Source organism: Lacerta agilis, chromosome 9 (genome assembly GCF_009819535.1).
Source record: "Lacerta agilis isolate rLacAgi1 chromosome 9, rLacAgi1.pri, whole genome shotgun sequence".
Lineage (NCBI taxonomy): Eukaryota > Metazoa > Chordata > Lepidosauria > Squamata > Lacertidae > Lacerta > Lacerta agilis.
The window spans coordinates 49,260,498-49,280,758 of NC_046320.1; the positions used below are offsets into that span (position 1 = coordinate 49,260,498).

Below are 20,261 nucleotides of genomic sequence, written 5' to 3' on the forward strand. Positions count from 1 at the left end.
TTCATTCAGCAGCTTCACGGCCCACAGGTAGAAACTGTTCTTTAACCTGTTGGTTCGGCTTATCATGCTACTATATCTCCTGCCCGAGGGCAGGAGATTAAAAAGATGCTGGCCAGGGTATGAGTCATCCCTGAGAATGTTCCTTGCTCTTCTGAGGCAACGGTCTTCTGCGATAACATCTAGCGGACTCCGGGGACAGCCCATGATGTCTTCTGCTGTCTTCACCGCCCTCTGTAGGGACTTTCTGTCCATGGCTGTCAAACCAGCGTACCACACCATGACACAGTATGAAAGAACACTTTCTATCATGGACCGATAGAAAGAAATCATAGGTTGTTGTCTAACATTGTTCTTTCGCAAGACCCTAAGGAGATGAAGTCTCTGTTGGGCCTTCCTGACCACTTGGGCTGTATTGACCTTCCAAGTAAGGTCTTCACTAAGATGGACTCCCAGGAATTTAAAGGAAGAGACTCTTTCCACACAGTCCCCCCCCCCCCCCGATATACAATGGGGCTAGCTCCCCTCTCTTCCTCCGAAAGTCCAACACCATATCCTTTGTCTTGCCAATGTTTAGGTGCAGATTGTTCTCTAAGCACCATGTGGTTACCTTTTGAACCTCCCCTCTGTACGCAGATTCGTCTCCACCTGTAATTAAATCCATTATGGTGGTGTCATCAGCAAACTAATAATTGCAGTAGATGGGTCAGATGAAATGCAATCATATGTGTACAGCGAATACAGGTCTGGACTTAGCACGCATCCCTGTGGAGTGCCAGTGCTGAGCTTCAGGGAGGTAGATGTAACAGGCCCAATCCTCACTGTTTGTGTCTGGTCTCTCAGAAAGTCTTACTATCAGGCAAATACGTGATAAAATATTAAGGGATGGGTTCCCCAATGCAGGTCTGGGTGAAAAGTGGGCCCTGGGTCTGAAAAGGTTTAAGATACAAAAGGAAGCCCAATCTCCTCGATGATCTGGTTGTGCTGACATCAAGACTCTTGTCGAGTTCTATATCTTCTTCAGAATCATGTGATCAATTGGGTTTGGGGTCATGATACTTGCCAGTTAGAAACAGGGATTTCTAATAAGGCAGACATGTATGAGAAGAGATAGAGAATTAGTTTTACTGGAGAAAACATCTCTACTCAATAGGATACTACTCACTCTACTTCCTCCCTCACCATTGACCCTCAGTGCAACTCTTAGACTGAATGGACATTTTCAAGGTTCCCTCCCGGGTGAAGTGTTCAATGTTCTCCAAATGCAAGTGATAACCTTTTTGTTGATATTCCAGTCATAATTCACCCATTCCCAGCAGCAAAGTGATTTAGAAAACATGATGTGCAAATTTCGAAATGGGTATGCCCTGGATTCATCTACTTGCTTTTCACACTCTAACTTGCCTCTACATGGGCAACCTTAAAACCCAGGACATGTATGAAAAGGCCCTTAGAAGTGTGCAGACTTGCAACCAAGTAAGGTGAGGTTGCAACTTAAACACAATGGCCAGAAGAAACTCTCTTGGGGTAATACTACTGTTAATTTTCCTAATTTATTTCTCATTCAGTCAATCTAACTAACCTCTGATTGCTCGCTGTCACTCTTCAGCACAACTCGCTTTATGACTTTGGAATATCCATCTCCCTCTTCCACCTTAACAGGCTCCTGAGGTTCTCCTTGCATCACAACTTCTTCCTTTTCTGTGCCATCTGGTAAAGTGAATCGCCTGATGATTTTTCTAGTGACCTAATGGAATGACATCATTATTAAGAGTTTTAAAAGAATAGCACTCATATGTACAATTTTGTAAGTGCAGCATCTTCTATTCATCTGCAAACAGAATAACCCTTCCCAAAGGGGCTGGAGTCATCACTTTATCCATTCTACTAGCAGGAAATACGAGGTAAATGAAAGGCTAGACGTTCAAAATCAGTTCGCCTAAGTACCTTAATTCCAATGAACCTTAATAAGCTCACCTCTTTAAATAGTGGCTAGGCTTCCCAGTCAGACCATGGGGTTTTTTCCCCTTTGGAAGAGTATCTTTTAAAAATATTTTTAAAAAGTAAGCCTTGCAGAAAGTATTTGTTATCAAGGACCTAGCAGAATCTCCCAGATCTCACTTGCAAAACTGATTAGCATGTTTAGAACAGCTTGTGTTTGACACATGTCTGTGTAGTACCATGCAAACTGGCCATGCAGTACAATCCTAGAATGGTTACTCACAAATGCCCCACTGTGCTCAGTGGGTGTTATCCAAGCTAAGTGTGTATGGATTGCAGCCTTGGATACGTTTATTACCAACCTTCACACTGATTCTGATGTATTGTTTTCCACCAACAAAGCCCTGATATAGAGGAAAACTCATGCTGTTGAACATGTTCCTGGGTTACTAACTAGGCCTCAAAGGTGCTCTGCAGGGCATCATAGAAGTAACTTATGTCAGATTGACAACTGTGGCTTCCTTTGTGAGAGAACAGAAATTTTATTGCAGTAGTTGTCACAGCCACTGCTGCCCTAGTTTGTGCCAGCTCATCCTTGACGTGCCATGTGGAATGAGCACATATCAACATGTTAGTCTGCAGTTTGGGCCAGGAATGTCACTAAAGTGTCCAATTCCCATTGGAGATGCTTTCCATGTTACTATTGGAGTAGACACTGGGGAGTTTCGAGGATTTAGTCCAGTCTGCATTTTTAAGCAGACCCACCTAATCTGCACTGCCCAGACTAATATACAGAATTGAATAAAATTATTTATTTCACACTTCTTCAAATTGTGTAATGCAGTTCTTGACTCAGAAGAGGTACCGAAATGCATCTTTTAGGGTAAGATGTGCACAAAAAATGCATTTTGTGAAGAAGTGTGCAAAAAATAATGCTAATAGATGCAGAAACAGGATGGAATATACCGGTATGTGAAACTGACACAGACCAGAAAAAAACCCAATCATTAACAGACACTGAAGGAGTCTCATTGTAGGCTTCTTTTAATTTAACTCCATAGCACCTAAAAGGGCCCAAGCATAGCTTTTATTTACATTCTTCCTACATTTCCCATTAAGTCAACATCTTAATGTTAAATTGTACCTTCTTCACCACAATATGACCATGTTCATCTGTGTACTGCTCCTCTGTTACAGCTTCTGGCGGCATTTCGGGCATATCATCAGACTGTTGGTCAAAGAACAAAATTCATAAATTAAAGTGGTTGCTTTAAATAAATTGTACAAAAGAGGTTAGTTGATTAAAGCAAGGGGGGAAATGAATGAATCAGGAAGCACTGAAGCATAGTTGTTAGAACTCCATTAAAGGTTCTGCAAACCAATATTTAAAAACATGCAAAGAAACCTTGAACCAATAGGCAAACAGAAATCATTTGACCTAATAGGAAGTAGTGTTGAAGCAGCAACTCTCAGTGGGACATGGGACATTCTTCCTCAAAATGCACATTGGGTAGCAACCCTATTGGGTTTCTCTTTTCTCTTCCAAGCGTCCCAAATCAAAGTAGAAAAAGTTATCTATGTTACTCAATAGACATGCATTATTCAGGAACATGCCAAATTCATCAGTGCAATACCAGCCAAGGGGTTGCTTCAAGAACAGGATTTTGGGAATGGGTGGGTCCTAGAGGTGTAACCAGGACATAATTGCCACTGGCACGTGCAGTAGTTCAACACTCCTGTACCTGAATAATCACCCGGCGGCGAACGACCCTGGTTGTTACCATCTCTTCCTCATCTGAGCTGGCCTCCAGCTCACCTAATTCCTCTGCTAGCTCCTAGTGGAAGCATGGAAGCATGGCTCTTATCATACAGATATAGCATGGTGTGAATGAACAGCATTTGGCCCCTCTTCTATTAGCACAATGGAAACAACACAAATGCTCACAGCTTTAACAGAAGCTGCATTACTTCTTCCCTTGAGCATAACATGAGGTACTAAAATCGCCTTTAAATTTGTGATGCCATCTAGACTATTACTTTTTTGTTGTTGTTATTTGAAATCACGTATTAACTATGGTGCAATGTGTTTGGATAACTTGGATACGATCCAAAAACTTTTCATTCTCTATAAATATAATCAAAGAAAAGCTTTTGTATTTATTTAATTAATTAAAAGGCATTTACATATAATTTACTATTTAAAAAAGATCTGCTGGCTATAAACTTTTTTTTTTTTTAAAAAAAAGGGAAATTAACCTGGACAAGAGAAGTCAAAGAGAGAAAAGGCTCCTGATTGTGTAGTTTGTTCATGTATAATGCTAGGCCAGTCACTCCATGGGGGAGGGACTGCTTATGCACAAGCTAATTTCCCTAACCATGGTTTATATGATCAGCATTATATGTGGACAAAACCAATGTGAGCTCAAGTGCATGACTTGGCTTGGAATGCAAATGGAGTGCCTCTCCCATTCCTTCCCACCACCTGGAATGCTGCAATGGCAGCATTTCGTGCACCAGGGAGTAATGTTTCCCAGGATTCCCGAGTCCTCAGATTGTCCCCAGCAAGTGCCCTGGAAACAACATGCTTTGGGTGCATAAAACCCACAGAGTGGGCATACTGAGCAGCATCCCAGATACAGAGAATGTTTCCAGGGTCCTTGATGCCCATCCTCAGACACCTTATTTCCTAGAAGTCCTGATGTCTGGGATGTTGCCATTAGGTATTACAAGAGATGCCAGCGAGAAAAAAAAGGGAATGGAAATCTTTCAGATACGCCTTCATCAAACCTCCCTGCTGCCAGATAGCAGGACAGGATACAGGTGCTTAGGGAGGGGGGTGGGCTGAATAACATTTTATAACACACCCAATTTGAAGTAGGATAGGGTCCAAATTTCATAATTGGCCTTGGCAAAAAATGAGCTGTTTCTGTTTGAGGGAATTTGTGTGTGAAATAGTTGCATGTGACAAGTCAAATTCTGAACAGAGCCAAAGAGCTTCCACTAATCACTAACAACCTCTCTGTAAAACAAACAAACAGGAACGTTGACATGTAGGATGCCAGCACATCAATGTTTTGTTTGTTGCATGTACACCAATCAGAAAGGCACATATTGGCTTCCAAACACTTCCTGCATCCCCTCCCCACCCTACACAGAGATCTGGGCATCTCCTTTGCATGCAGAAGATCCCAAGTTCAATTCCCAGAATCTTTAAGAAGGGCTGAGAATGACTCCTGCCTGACATCCTGGATAGCCTGTGCTGGTCAATGTGGACAATACTGAGCTACAGAGACCAATGACTTGGTATGGAACAGCTTATAGGTTCCTATCATCTCCATACAGGGAAAAATGGCATCTGTGAAGCCCTTAGTTGTACTAAATATAGGATATTCACTGTTCTTTTCCAAAGGATTTCTTTAGCATTAGATTCTCTTTCATGAATCCATTCTGGAACATTTCATTTTGGGTTGCTGCCATGTTCATCCTGTTCTAACCTAGTTGACAGAAGTTTTCTGTCTTACTTTTTCCCTTCTGTGCTACCTACTGCTTTGTGTTTTCAACGGCAGATTTCTTTCATTTATATTCTGTTTGCAGTTGGAATTGTTTTTGGCCAGTTATGCGTGGGGAACATTGGTATTTATTATTCATACATTTTGTTGCTTGGTACTGACTAAGATCATATTAAAGATGTTAATCCCCTGAATAATAATTCCTCTGATGTGTGCAGGAGTAACCATGTGATTCATCAAGCGAGTGGTAATACTTACCTTTTCCAGTAACTCTTCTTCATATCTTTCTGACTCTTCTGGGTGTTCATCAGTTGATTCCACAATCACCAGACTATTTTTCCTTGGATAAAGATCTTCTTGGTGGTCTTCAGGTTCTTGCACAATGGGTGAATCTGTTCGTTCACTAGATGTTGGGGTATGAAGGTATGGCCTTTCAAGATCCTCAGAGCCTGCAGTAGAGCCCTCAGACTTTTCACTGGGAATGCTTGTTGCTTTTTCTCCTTTTGGTGCCTGTGTTGCTCCAGAAGTTGTGACACTGTGAATTAAAGTTGAATTCAAGGCACCTAATTATTATATGTTCTGTGTTTCTAGTGAATAACCATACAGATGAATGTCAGGCTAAATATTCAACATGACTTTAAGGTTTACATTAGTTTAATATAAACCTTAGGAGGACCACTTTCTGTCCTTGCTCTTAACGGTTCAAAACTCTTCATTCTTGCTTGGAAATATGTTGGAACTTCCCTATTATGTTTTCCTATTTTATTTTCTTACATTTGTATCCTGCCTTTCTCCCATCATGGAACTCAAGACAGTGCAATCATGTTCCCAGTCCCAGGTGGTCACCCATTAAAAAAAAAAAAAATCATCCTCTACCTTCTGTTCATAGACTCCACTGGAGGAAAAAGCCTTCCATGAGTAGAGGGATGCAATTGGATACAACCCCTATTTATTTATTTATTTATTTGTTTGTTTGTTTGTTTGTTTGTTTAATTCTCTTTTGTCCTTTGAAAATTCAATGGCTCAGTAATTTCTCTAACTGACGTATGTCTATAGTCACATAGAGTTCATATTTGACTGAGCATATAACACTTTCTAATGTGTGTCTGCTCTGAATGCATGAGCATGAAGAAGAACTTGCAGCTCTGAAAGCAGGTGTCTTAAATCAATTTAGTTTGTGAAACAGAAAACATAATATATGCAATCTAAATAGTGCACTTGTGTGTGTGTGTTTTATAGAGGTCAACAGAGTATACGGTACATTTCTCACAATATGCCATCATTTTGGGCTTGCAATCTTGGGATTCTTACAAGTATTCTTGTGTAGTAGATGAATCTTCTGGCAGCACATGAGATTTCCCTGAGAATTCAGCTTCCACTCGCTCCTTGTGTGCTTGTCGTAGGAGTTCTGTAATGGATAGTTCTGCCTCCCCTCTAGGTGTGCCGTCATGCAAGGATGAGTAACTCACAGAAATGTCTTCCTCAGAGACAAGGGGAGGGTGATCTGATGGCTCACTGTCTTTAGAAAAAGAATGCTCTTCTTCCTTCTTATCTCTTGTGCTGTACAGATCTTCACGGAGTGCAGAAAAACCTATCGCAAGGTAAAAACAATTATATGGTCTTCTCATGCAAAGTAGGAAGGTCTGCTCAGTTTACATCTACATGCAGATTTGTGGTGGTGCTGAGTAGGGAGAGGTAAATCTGTCAGTTTTGGTTTCTCTCTGTTTCTTGTTTTTCCAATCTTAAGTTCTATACATTTCCACATCAGCTTGCAATTTTTTTTTTTAAAGTTCTCCTGAAAATTCATCAGTATTTTAGTGCAAATTTCTCCATTGCATGAATTTTTTGCCTAATATACACATTTCTGCAAAACAATTTCCCCCAATATTTGCATTTTTATGCACACTTTACCCTCATACAAATGTATAATTGCATAATTTGCAGAAGTGTGAATTTCAAAGGATGGCTGTATTTCACTGTTGTGTATTGGTTTGGAATAAACAAGGTAGGAAGGTTCATCTTGAAGTGTGAACTGAATCGAATTTCTCCCACTTCCTTAGGTTTCATGTAGAGGCACCACACACACAAACACATACATAAATGTCTGCTGACATAGAGCATAGAACCATCGAGTTGGAAGGGGCTTCAGAGGCCATCTACTCCAACCCCCAGCTCGATCCAGATAGCCTAGAGCTGGAGCATCCACAGGACATTACTCTTTAGCTCAGGGGTCAGCAAACCTTATCATCGGGGGGCCGGTCCACTGTCCCTCAGACCTTGGGGGGGGGGCTGGACTATATTTTTTTTGGGGGGGGGTGAACGAATTCCTATGCCCCACAAATAACCCAGAGATGCATTTTAAATAAAAGCACACATTCTACTCATGTAAAAACACGCTGATTTCCCGGACCGTCCGTGGGCTGGATTGAGAAGGCGATTGGGCCGAACCCGGTCCCCGGGCCTTAGGTTGGCTACCCATGCTTTAGCTTCTGTTTGAAGAACTCCAGTAAGGAAGAGCCCACCACCCCTCTAGGTAATTGTCCCCATTGCTTAACTACTCTTACCATCAAGCAACTTCCACAGATAGCAACCTGAACAGCTTTCTTTCCAGTTAAACATGTTCCCATTTCTGCTGTATATTGATATTTTAGGGTTTCATTATCCTACACATGCCTCCTGCTAAGCTTAGCATTAAAAGCATTTAGAGATGATTCCAACACACATGCAGACATCTTGACACTCATGGAATGACTCACACCTTGAGTGTCTTAAGCTGCTAATACTGGAAAGCATCATTGCTGATGTAATGTGCTCTGTATGAATGCTCTGTCTTTGGATGCCTCCAGATTGTCCCTATCTTGTGGGAAGGATTCAAGCATATATCAGAAATTTAGATTTAAAAGGTGCTGTTGCCCTACTGCAGCAAATGCACTAAAAAAAAAAATCTGCCATCTTGCGGGTTGGGAAATGCATTGAAAAGTGTGGGATAAACAAACACCCCACAAGCAAAACAGGATGAGTAATCAACAAAGACTGTCTATAACCTCTGCCTAATTTCTGTGCAAGCAAATCAGGTTGAATTCTGAATAAGCAGGGCTTTTATGGTTGTGTCATCAATGCCAACAAGTTACTAAACAGTGAGCAGAGATGTGTGAGCTCAGCCTTACCTTCACTATGATCCAGTCCTATTGTCTGTTCAATTTCTGCATAGGTGCGATTATGGTCTCGGGATGTTTCCATAGTGTTCTCCATGAGATGAACAATATCCATACGATTTATTTTTGTAAGACACTCAGTAAGGCTTGAATCTGTGATACAGAAGAGACCAGACTTTATTTTGAGCTGGGTGTGCTCTTTTCCCTGTCCTCCAGATTCACACAGCAAAAGAGTGTAACTCAGAAGTCTGCACTATCGCCTTGAATTTGGAGATGAATGATGAAAATATATGTCTTTTTCTTCTGTCTGCCCTAAGGTTACCCCCCAAACACTTGGAAAAGGTAGGCTACTTACCTGTAACTCAAGGGTGTCCACCTGTAAAAGTTCAAAGAGGCTTGCTAAATCTGCTGATCAGCAGTTACAATGACCCCCTTTGAGGTCCTGCCTGCAGAGCAAAAATGTCCATTTACAGGTGAGGTTTGAATCCAAATTGTGCCTGCAAAAATTGACTTTATTGGGGTCACTGGCAGCTGGCAGCTCCTCACCCTGCTGTGAGTGGTGCTGTGTCATAATTTTTTCCTGCACTTTTTGTCTGTCATTCTCATCAATTTATTTGGGGTGGGGGGAATGCCTCTCTTATGAAGACTTTTTTTTTTTTGCAAACTGTACATAGCTCAAGGGCAAACCAGGGCCATTCAATTCCTTCACAACAGCTGTGAGAATGTCAACCAAAGATGGCAGAGGGTGGAAATGTGGGGCTGTACTGCCATTTTCCCCTTTGTATTATGCACGTGAATTCTTGTCAGTGTTGCACTTCAGCGAAGTACATGTATACGCACTAGGCTCCTTTGACAAGAAAAAAAAAGGTATCTACTAAAACTGAGCATACCAGTAGCATGTTTCCCATCACGTTCCAGCCAATATTTCAGCAGTGCGTGACTCTGGTCCTGCAGTGAATTAGGATTCTCAATTCGGATCTGATGAATTTGTTCCTCTGTGAAATCCAGTTCTCTTGCTAGCTCTGAAAAAGCACATTATTAAAATAATTTCAAACAGTCACGCATTTCCTTTTAAATACTTAACATCTATTTTAAGTGCCTTCAACATTTACTTGGGAGCAAAGCCTGTTAAAAACAACGAGACTTACTTCTGAGTAGATATCTATAAGGTTAAGCCGTTATAGGGTTAAGCAGTAGCCCCAGAAATGTAGCATTCTGGGAGCAGGCTTGAGGAAGCCTTGAATCTGTTGAATCCAAAGCCTGTTCTTTTTCCTGAGATACCCCAGAATATGCCATGCTGCAACTAAATTCAAAAAGTCAAATATCCAGCCTATTCTCAGGAAAACCTGTGGGGATTTTGAAGATGGGAAGGCATCATCCACCACTTCACCTTCCCTCTCTGTCCCACTTAAATTTAATCTGTTAGGCTTCATTCTTATGCCTGCTTTCTGAGAGCAAGCCCTATTGACTCAATAAAACTTACACCTGAGTAGATATGTCTAGAATTATACTGTTTGGTGCATCCTTGCTAACTTCTAGGTTATTTGGAGACCTGCCTTTCTTGTGAAACCAATATCCTTCTGTGTATTACCGGGGGACTATTTGGGCTTCAAGTACATGTAGGGTATTGGCTATTTTCATTCACATTTGTTATATCACAGCTTCAATTTAGAGGAAACAGAAGCTATAACTGCTTTTCTTCTCCAGGGCCAGTCCTACCATTCGGTAGAATAAGGCAGCTGCTTTAAGCTGATTTGGTGCATCACAAAAGGGAAGCAAATTGTTAATGATTTGAGTTTTGGATGTCATGCATCATGCTGAGCTAAGATAACTTGATCGGTCTTGGGTACTGTATACCTCGGGTGGATGAGAACTATCTGCTGTTCTGCCTCAGAAAGCCAAATGTGTTGCTCTTCACTCAAAAAACAAAAGTGGTAGTACAGGGATTACTTTTACTAAACAGCACCTGTATTCTGGCAGCCATTTTGGATCAAAATCTCAGTATGTTCTCTGTGTTAAGAATTCACACAATGCTTTTCCTGAGCATGTAGGATTAACTTATGTAAAATCTGTAAGAAAGCATGCCAGTCGGATCTACAGCTACAGTCCCTGGTAAAAAGGTAAAGGGACCCCTGACCATTAGGTCCAGTCATGTCCGACTCTGGGGTTGCGGTGCTCATCTTGCGTTACTGGCCAAGGGAGCCGGCGTACAGCTTCTGGGTCATGTGGCCAGCATGACAAAGCCACTTCTGGCGAACCAGAGCAGTGCACGGAAATGCCGTTTACCTTCCCGTCGGAGCAGCAGCTGTAATTCAAGTTGGTGTCTCAACAGATAGGGAAGAAGAGCTAGAAGTTTAATTTCCCTAAGATGGTTGTGATCTCAACCACATTAGAGCTTACCTGTCCAGCTGAATCCAAGGTGATCAGCGATATGTGCCAGTCTTTCCTCTATCCTTTCTTGATCATCCTGTTGATCTAAAGCAAGGTCAAATAGGACAGGTTTTTGTTTTGTTTTTAAGGCAAAACTGATCTGCCTCACAAAGAGAGACTCCATAAAATAAGGCCAGTGTTTAACAGTGTCTGCTTTCAAAGGAAACCAAAGGTCTTGGTATGTAGCTAGAATGGAAATATTTGAATACAAAGCACTTTATTTAAAATGCCCACTTAATTGAGTGTGGTATTGGAAGCTTTGGAAAACACTGTCCTCAATTTTATTTTGGAGCTCATAACTCCTAAACATTTAAAATAAAACAGAACAAAGGGAGAGATAAATAATTTGCTGGAGCAGGAAATAAGCTTTTCCATGCCTCTTTAAAGTAATGGCAAATGGCCATCAAACTCATATTTGCAATATTAGGTGATGTATCTGTAACTTCATTTCAAACATTAAGAGCATCATATTTTTTTAAGTTGCACTGCTTACAACTATCAAAACAATTTCCAGATCATGATATCTGTGCAGCATTAGTATTTAGCAGTTTTAAGTTTGTTGTGTTTTTTTTTGCTAGAACATGTTGCATTCCTAGCTCTTTACAAAGAAGGCATGCAAAAGCAAGTGCACACTTTTTCTCAGCGATACTTGCACCAAAGCAGCAAAAATTAATAATCCCAACAGCCAATCTGATACCAGCAGAGTTTGAGTTTTTGTTTTCCAGTGTGTGCATTTGAAGTCATAGTCTCTACAGCTCAAAATTCAGTTACCATATTTTCCCCTTATTGCTCTTCAGTGCTATTATAGGAGGTTCTGTTTTAAAAAATGGATCTAAACATTGGGCATTAAATTTAACATGATTAAGTCCATAAATCCAGTGCACCACCTTCCATTAGTAAATGGGTGCCAAGCAAAAGTACAACAATAATAAAAGGGTTGGAGTTTTGTTTAGGGCACTAATAACTTTGCTTTTGGCACAGTGATATGGACTTGCATATCCTAAATTATAGTAATCTTACCTGGTTCATCTGTGTCAAAAGTAATTCATGGCAAAGTGATTTAATTATAGTGAAGAGAATCCAAAAACTAAAACTTGCGTGGTCAGCTGTATTAGAAGCGAAATAATAATGCTCTAAATTTGTTAGTTAAACAACATGAACAAATGTTGTTTTAACAAAAAAGACTATATTGCTATGTTTTATCCTTTGCGTAAGCATTTGCAGTGTGCAATCTTGAGATTGTTTCAGGGATAGTAAAATACATACACGACACAAAACAAAACAAACGGAGCTTACACAAAACACACTGACAACCACAGGAAGCTTTAAAAAGGAGACACACAAAACACACATAAAAAGCAAGGGGGAAAGAGGGAAGAAACAACAACCAAAGAATTGCGATTCATGACATGCGTAGCAAAGGGAATCCCAATGGCTGGCAAATACCTTCAACATGGTCAGGGACATTTTCATCAGGAATACGCTCAATCAGAGTCTCAATAGACTCATCCCAAATGGGCCTGGTGTCAAAGATGTCCTCGGCAACTGACTGCTGGGTCTCAATGGATGGCACATTTTCAATAACTGAAACTTCTAGGGCGCTACTATTTTCATCATCTGAAACTAATTCTTGTTCTTTCTCTGACTGAGTAAGTCTATCAACTAATTTGGAAGCTTCATCGCTAATCTCTTCAAAGAACTCTATGGAGTTTTTGTAAAGGTCAAAAAAATGTTCCTTACTTTCTTTAGTGGGACTAACAGCACTGTGGGAAGCTGAGGCGCTTCTGTTCTTAACGGGCAACCGCGAAGGAAATATCTTTGGTCGTGAAGTCGTCTGCTCATCTGATTCTACCTCACGCTTCATCTCACCCACCCTCTCTCTGGTCTCTGCTTCAGCCTCAGCATAGCTTCTAGCTTTGACTGAATGCTTAGCCTTTGAGTCCACGGAGGCACTTTCATCAGATTCAGATTTGCTCCTAACGTCTTGTTTCGCAGGTAGCTTGCATGTTTTGTCAAGAGCTTTAGCTGACTCTGGCTTCCAGACAGATGTCTCTGTATACAAACACTCATGTTCAACTCTTTGGAAAACTGCTTTGACTGGAATCTTAGACTTTGGTTTGGACAGGTCATCCTCCGATTCCTCTAGGGCCTCAACAAAGCTATCTGAAGGAAGGCTCTCAAGCTCTGATTGTTGCAATGAGTGGGATGCAGCGGGAGTTGTCCTAATGGGAATTTTGGATTTGCTTTCAGAAGGCACACTTTCCATGATGGCAGTAGGGATTTCAATCACAGATTTCTGCTCCTCTGGTGAGGAGTCTGGGGAATCATCTTCCTGCTCAGCATACACCGACCTAGTGACTGTTGAAAAATCTAACTGTACATCAATCACAGTCTGCTCAGGAGAGACAGGGAAAGGCACCTGGGAGCTGTCAAACATGTCTTCAGTATCAGCTCTAGGAAAGAAGTCATCATCATCATCAGAAGCAGCAGTTTCTTTCTTTGGTGACTTTGAAGAGGCTGAAATGCCCATTTTAATAGGGATTCTAGATTTAATATCCCCTTTTGTGGCGTAGAAACCACTGGCCTCATCCTCTGATACAGATGTGAGTGAGCCTTTTATAGGCATCTCTGCTTCATCTAGTTCAGAAGATGCAAATAGAACTGGGGATTGCTCCTGCTGTAGAGATTCCAGGCCTTCAGCTTCTCTCATTTCTTCAGATAAGGACACATCTTCCTGAGAGTGCTCTCCCATTTGGAAAAAGTGTAAGTTTTCATCAGAATAATTCCTCTTGGTCATGTCAATGGCACCACTCCTTGTCATTTCAAACAATTTCCCTTCCTGGAAAAGGAAGGGATTTTGTTCACTGGTAGGTGTCCCTTCTTCTGTAGGAGTCCTGGCTGGTGTCGTGTCAGGTGTGGTGCCTTGTGATCTCCTGTCTACCATTAAGCCAAATATCCTTTGTTCTTCCTCTTTCACCCGAGCCTCAAAAGCATCATCATCTTCACGTATTTCACTCCACTTGTCAGAATCCACATCTGTCCTGGTTATGATCACTTGGTTGATTATTTTCTCAGCTTCATCTCTGATATCTTCAGCTTCATCTAGTGATGTGGCCTCTGATGTTGAAGTTGATTGTTTCTGAAAGATGTCCACATGTTTGGATTCTAACTCCATATAGATATATTCTGAGGTCTGAACCTCAGAACCTACAGATGCTGATGTACAAAGGGAACTGGTCAGTGCAATTTCCTCACTGAAGGTATTTTCTACCTCAGTAGAATGATGAACCCCAGATGACTGGTCTGTTGTCATCCTTAAACCAGCTCCTGAACTAATTTCAGTGCTAGTAAAAAAGTGCTGTGAAGGGACATTTTCATAAGGGCTTGTTATAGGCAGAGCACTGCTTTCATCAGTATCATCTGCATTCCTTTTAAGGTCACCCTTTTGGGTTGTTTGAGGCGAATGGTCTGCAGAGCGCTCTACACTACAAAAATCCCTTTGTGCCATCTCAACAATGTTGTCAGTTTCAGCCAAATCACTTCCCAAAGGGGAGTGAACAGGTGAAACGACAGTAGCCAATTCATCATTTGGGGATATACAACAATGAGAGGAGCCAGGGATACAGGAGCCCACTCTGGTTCCCATGTCTCTGTGTGGTACCTCCTCAGATGCTCCACCATCTTTCTCAGAATCATCCTGGTTGTGTGACGCCACTGAGGTTTCATATAACTCAGCTATTTTGGGGGCGTCATCGCCCACAGAATGGTAGAACGCCTCCTCAGCCTGCATCATGGGGCCATTAGGGCTAGCAGTGTCACTCTCATCAGTGCTGTAGCACTTAGACTCGCTAGCTTGTGCTATGATGCTAGTATCTGAGGCAAGAGAAGTATCACCAGACATTTTGGTTTCCTCTGTCGGCTTATCTGATTCTGTGTTATCCTCTTCGGTACCAAATGCATGCTGCTTGGATTCAATAGGCTGAAACCCTGTTTCTTCAGGACTAGAACTGGAATCCCTATGACAAAGATGAGGTGAAGGAGGCTGCACCCTAATTACAGGCTCCATCAGCAGCCCAGAGTCAGCTTCCTTCTTCAGCTTTGTTAATTCTGGCTCACTTTCTGAAGAGGAAGAAGTCTTTCTAGATTCAGCTGCAGAAGTGAGTACAGTAGGTATGCCATCATCTTCTACAGGCATTGAGGGTGCAAATTCAAGTTCAGTGGCAGCTTCCAAATCAGAAGCTGAAGTAGCATCTTCTTGTTTAGGATCCTTTCTATAGTCCCGCTTCTGCTTTGCTTCCTGTTCCAGCTCATCAAACATTTTAACTTTAGTCACCATTTTAAACATCTCTTCTTCTGGTGTGAACCTCCTCGTCGGCTCACCTTCGGGGTCTTCTTCCGGCTCTTCGCTGACTTCAGGAATCACAGCTGACTTGGGTATGTTTGAGAGCATCTGCGAATCTGTTGTCTTGGGTGTGATTTCATAGCTAATTTCTTCCGAGCTGGGAGTCTCGGGTGAAAGAGGGCTTTTCCCTGAGCTTTCCATAAGAGAGGTTTGCTCTAAACTGTCGTCTTCCGCACTGCCATCAGGGTCACGTAAAAGTCTAGATCGCACAGGTGTCAGCTCTGGGAAGTTTTCTGCTTTGGCAAAGGCAGCCTGCATGGGACCAGGTCCTGGAGGGAAGCCAGTCTTTGTTTTCTGTTCTACGGGGCTGCTCTCAAGAGAATCACGACAGGGGGATTCTTTGGTAGGACTAGGCTCAAGGGAATCAGGTGTTTTACGGGAGGAATTATCTTCCAGTACTGGGCTTGCTTCTAATGAATCTTTATGGCTTATAGCTAAGGATTCATCTGCAACTGGGCTAAGACCTTCACTGTCTTGGCTAGGAAGTGAAAGCTCCAGTCCTCTACTAATGGCATGGTGCTCAAAGGATGCCTGATCCTCTTTCTCTAAAATAGTATCATGCACTTCAGATAACTTAGTTAAATGTCCTTGCTCAGTAGCCATAGATAACTCATCCCTGACAGCAACTTTATCAATCAATGTTGAGCTAGAATCTGTACATTTGCCTATCTCTTCTTTGGAGGTTGTAACTTCTGCTTCTTCTGACAAACGAGGAGAGAGGGACTCTGAGTCGATTATAACTTTTATGTCTTTGTCAGCAACAGTCCTTTCACTTTTTGTTGGAGAAAGTCCCTTTGGTGAATGTGCCTCTGCTGCTCTCTGTACTGTACTGGCTAATTCTGTTTCTTCCATCTGGTCAGCAGTTTCTGTTTTCTTTGGTGAAAAAGAGAGGCTCTCGGGGCTTGTTTCTGGAGTTTCGGCCATTCCCTCATGTTTATAACTTTCCTCAGAGCTGATCTGGGGGGTCCCATCGAGCAGGCTACCAATTGGAGAATCTGCTATGCCTTCATGTTTAAGGCTTTCTGAGCTGCCATCCAGAGCGCCACTTTGCAAGGAGAGAGCGGGCAAAAAACCATCTTTCACATATTCTGATGGAAATGTAACATTGAATGGACTGGTCAGTACTTGATCTAAGTGAAGCTCACCTTCCTCGGTAATTGAAATGTGCCGGAACTGTTGGTATTTATCATTCTCCTCAAGCTCTTCCTTTATGACATCAGAAAAATCTGTGGACGTCTTTCTGTCTGGGCTGATTTGAAGGTCGGTATCCCCTTGGTCATCAAATGTCAGGGCCACACCCTTTGCATTTTCACCATCAGTTTCTGGAAAATCTTTTTCTGCAGTTTTGCTACTCTGCTGCTTTGTCTGCTGCATGGCTAAATCTTTCTTCAGAGTACCCTGTGCCTCTTTCTTAGATTGCAAGCCTGCCTCTGCCTGAGGTTCCTGGCTCTTTTTACCTTTTGGACTATCTCTTTTGTGTGTGTCTCTTTGTGTCATTGCCTGCTTCTTTTCAGTGTCTGCCTGAGCAGCTCCTTTCTTAGCCGGCTCTTTCTCAGAGACCTGCTGTTTCTGTTTCATAGACTTATGCTCAAAAAGTCCAGCCTTATGCTTCGATGGATCTTGACCTGACTGGAAGGCTTTCATCAGTTCACGAACAGACATAGTTTCTTCAAGTCTCTCTGTTTTAGAAGAAGGTGAAACAGGCGGCTTCTTGGTTGTGGGTGAAACAGGTGGCTTTTTAGATGTGGGAGAAATGGGTGGCTTTTTAGATGTGGGAGAAACAGCTGGCTTCTTAGTTGTGGGAGAAACAACTGGCTTCTTAGTAGAGGGAGAGGAGAGTTTTGAAGCAGAGGGGGAAGCTGCAGTCTTTGAGGCAGAGGTGGAAGCTGGAATCTTTGAGGCAGAGGAGGAAGCTGCAGTCTTTGAGGCAGAGGGGGAAGCTGGCATTTTTGGGGCAGAGGGGGAAGCTGGGGTCTTTGAGGCAGAGGGAGAAGATGGGGGTTTCGCTTTGTAAATAATTTTTTTAGGCTGCGATAGCTTTGCAACAGACTTCTCGGTTGCCCCTTCTTTTCCTGGGGTGCGAACAGGCAATTTTGAACGTCCTTTCTGCTCATCTTCCACTCTCTTCTGAAGGGCTTTCACTTTATCTTTGATTGAGCCAATAGGAGTTTCTTCTATAACAGGAGACACAGCTGTTGCCTTGGAAGGCTCTGCAGGGGCTAACCCTACCTCTTCATCTAAAGACTCATCTGAGCTGAACTTTGTTAGTCCTGAATGTTCTTTCTTTCCTTTGGTTTCTTCATCCTTTGGCTTTTGTTTATCTTTGAATTTCTTTCTAACTGGTTTTTTAATTTCCAAGGTAGGTTTTTGCTGGACTTGCTTCTTCTCTTGGCTCCCCCCACCTTTTTCAGAGCCCCTGCATACAACCACAGCTTCAAATCTCTCTTCTACTATGTCTTCTTGTAATGTCTGAGGCTGCATTTCATTAAGTGACATGTAATCTTTTAGATCTTGGCTGAGATGATCAATCATTCCCGCCATGTCTTTCTTTTCTTTCTCCGTTTTCCCTTTGCCTATTCTGGTTTCTGTGCAAACAGGCTCGGTAACTTCCAGTGGAGCATTCTGCTTAGCCTCTTCTATTTCTTCATCACTTACAAGGACCCATTCTTCTTCCACCAGCTCTTTCTCAGAAATGGATCTTTGAAGAACTGGCCCTTCTTTTGGACAGCTTCCACTTCTCAGGATTTCATTCACTTTTTCCAAATCCTCCTTAACTCTTTCCACAATCTCAAATGGTTCTCCGGGCTCTTCATCGGCAGCTTTCACAAGGTCCTTCACCTTAATGGAGCCTGACTTTTCAGCTGAGTCTGTGGTCAAGATGGCAGTCATTTTAATCAAATCTTGTTTCATCTCAGAGACTTCAGATAGCAAGTCTGGGCTGGCTAGGACAGGGACTTCATTGACAAGGTGACTTTTCAGGACAGATGTTTCTGTAGATTCTGTTTCATCATCATCTTTGATGCAAATGGGGAAAAACATTGAAAATAAATGGAAATCGAAAATAGAGATTGAAAAAATGTAATCAGGACTGAAATGACTGTCTTTGATTGCAGCGGTAGGAGGGTCAACAAAACTGTCTGGGTATGGTGGATCCACAAATCTGAGGGTGGAAAAAAAAGCAAAGCAAAGCTAACGGGGGGAAAACTGAAAAGGAAAGTGGGCAGGAAATAACTTGCTTAGTTTTCGCAGTACAGCACACACACACATACAACACCAAAGCTTTTATAAACCAAGGACACTAGAAAAACAAAAGTGGGCAAGAAAAAGAAACAGTGGAATTTACAGAAAGATAGGCATCTCAAGATTGTCCAGATGTTACAGATCAATGTTCAAATAAAAACAGAGAACAAAGGTGTGTGGGGTGGGGGGAGGTTGTAAGTTGGTTGGAAGTTGATCTCCTCAAAGAGAAAGCCAGTGGTAGCAAACTTCAGAACCAAAACTTCAGAACCAAAATTAGGTATACGGTTGTAAACTTTTGTTTAAGAACCAAAGTTAGAAGTTGTGTATTTACATTTAATTCTGCGATAATCTAGAGTAAATGAAATACATTGATATCTGAGGCAGCTGCAAACCGGCATTTCATCTAAGGGGAATCTTACATTCAGATGGTGACACAGACACACACAGGCTTTTATTTCAAGAGGAATGGTCCTTTCCTTGGAACATCCTCATTATTCAAACAAATGGAGGGGAATTCAAGGGGAAAAGATGGTGGTGGTGGTGGTGGTGGTATAAACAAGTGGGAAGGAAAAATTTTAAATAGTGACTAGCTCAACAGAGAATTCATAGGTTAGGGGGGAATGTAATGCATGGCAACCAAAAACATTCATACAGGGCACATACACACACACAGACACAAATAGACACAGTACATATACATATATATGTAAGCCAAGTTATTTCCATGCAAAGCAAAGCTGTTGCATACATTGCAGGGTAAGTATCCTTACAATAAAATAAAAGGAAAAAAGACACCAACAAAACTTAGATGGTTATAAATGAAAAAGGCTTAAAATCATAAGCAACATACTATGGTGAAGTATTGTCCCCACCCCCACTACTAACATATAAAACATAATGAGAAATATGTTTACAGTAAAACTTACTTCAGAGTAATGTGTCTCCCCTCCCCCATATTGATTCAGGGGTTTTGTGTGAACGAAAGCATTTTAAAATTTCTTATCATTTAGCAACACAAATGTGTGGAATTGGTTAAACTTTGAGACTATATGATATTGTAACTTGACCAAAAGGCCAAGCAATGAGCATCATGGAGAAGAATAGCAGAGCAGAGAAGGAGCCCAACTAGAGAGGAGGCAAAGACAGAGGAACCTGACCCAAGGCAGCCTGCAATTCTGCACGAAAAAGATTTATTTAATGATGTACCGTATTTTTCGCTCCATAAGACACACTTTTTCCCTCCTTAAAAGTAAAGGAAAATGTTGGTGCATCTTGTGGAGCGAAGATCATCTCCTCTGCTGCCCGCCGCTCGCAAAAACAGGCTTTGGCGGGCTGCGGGATGGGCGAGCAGCAGCTTCTCCGCTGTAGCGGCAGCAGACATGTTGCTGGATCCTCCCCGCACCTCCGTTCGCAAAAACATGCTTGTTTTTGCGAAAGAAGGCTGCAGGGAGGATCCTACAGCATCTGCTCCGCTCCCCATTGCCTCCCCCGCCCCTGCCGACACCGGCGAAAGTGGGGGGGGGGGAGAAAGGGGAAGCCCGACAGCATCGCTACTGAGCTGCCCCTCCCCCCCTTCGCTGGACTGGT

At 42.1% G+C, this 20,261-nt stretch overlaps 1 protein-coding gene across 50 annotated transcripts in view; it reads right to left on the reverse strand.

Annotated features, from left to right (window-relative positions):
* The window catches only part of ANK2 (ankyrin 2), a 308,768-nt gene that overhangs the window by 8,617 nt on the left and 279,890 nt on the right, over positions 1–20,261 (reverse strand). For 24 of the 50 annotated variants that reach the window (XM_033160054.1, XM_033160064.1, XM_033160052.1 and 21 more), the window contains 9 exons: positions 16,580–18,448; positions 11,003–11,077; positions 9,493–9,624; positions 8,615–8,755; positions 6,759–7,038; positions 5,706–5,982; positions 3,681–3,773; positions 3,083–3,166; positions 1,580–1,744 (listed from right to left, as the gene is read on the reverse strand). In XM_033160054.1, coding sequence (XP_033015945.1) covers positions 1,580–1,744; positions 3,083–3,166; positions 3,681–3,773; positions 5,706–5,982; positions 6,759–7,038; positions 8,615–8,755; positions 9,493–9,624; positions 11,003–11,077; positions 16,580–18,448 — 3,116 coding nt within the window. The remainder of the gene's footprint in view (positions 1–1,579; positions 1,745–3,082; positions 3,167–3,680; positions 3,774–5,705; positions 5,983–6,758; positions 7,039–8,614; positions 8,756–9,492; positions 9,625–11,002; positions 11,078–16,579; positions 18,449–20,261) is intronic. The other 26 variants (XM_033160090.1, XM_033160096.1, XM_033160089.1 and 23 more) reach the window with 3 other exon arrangements.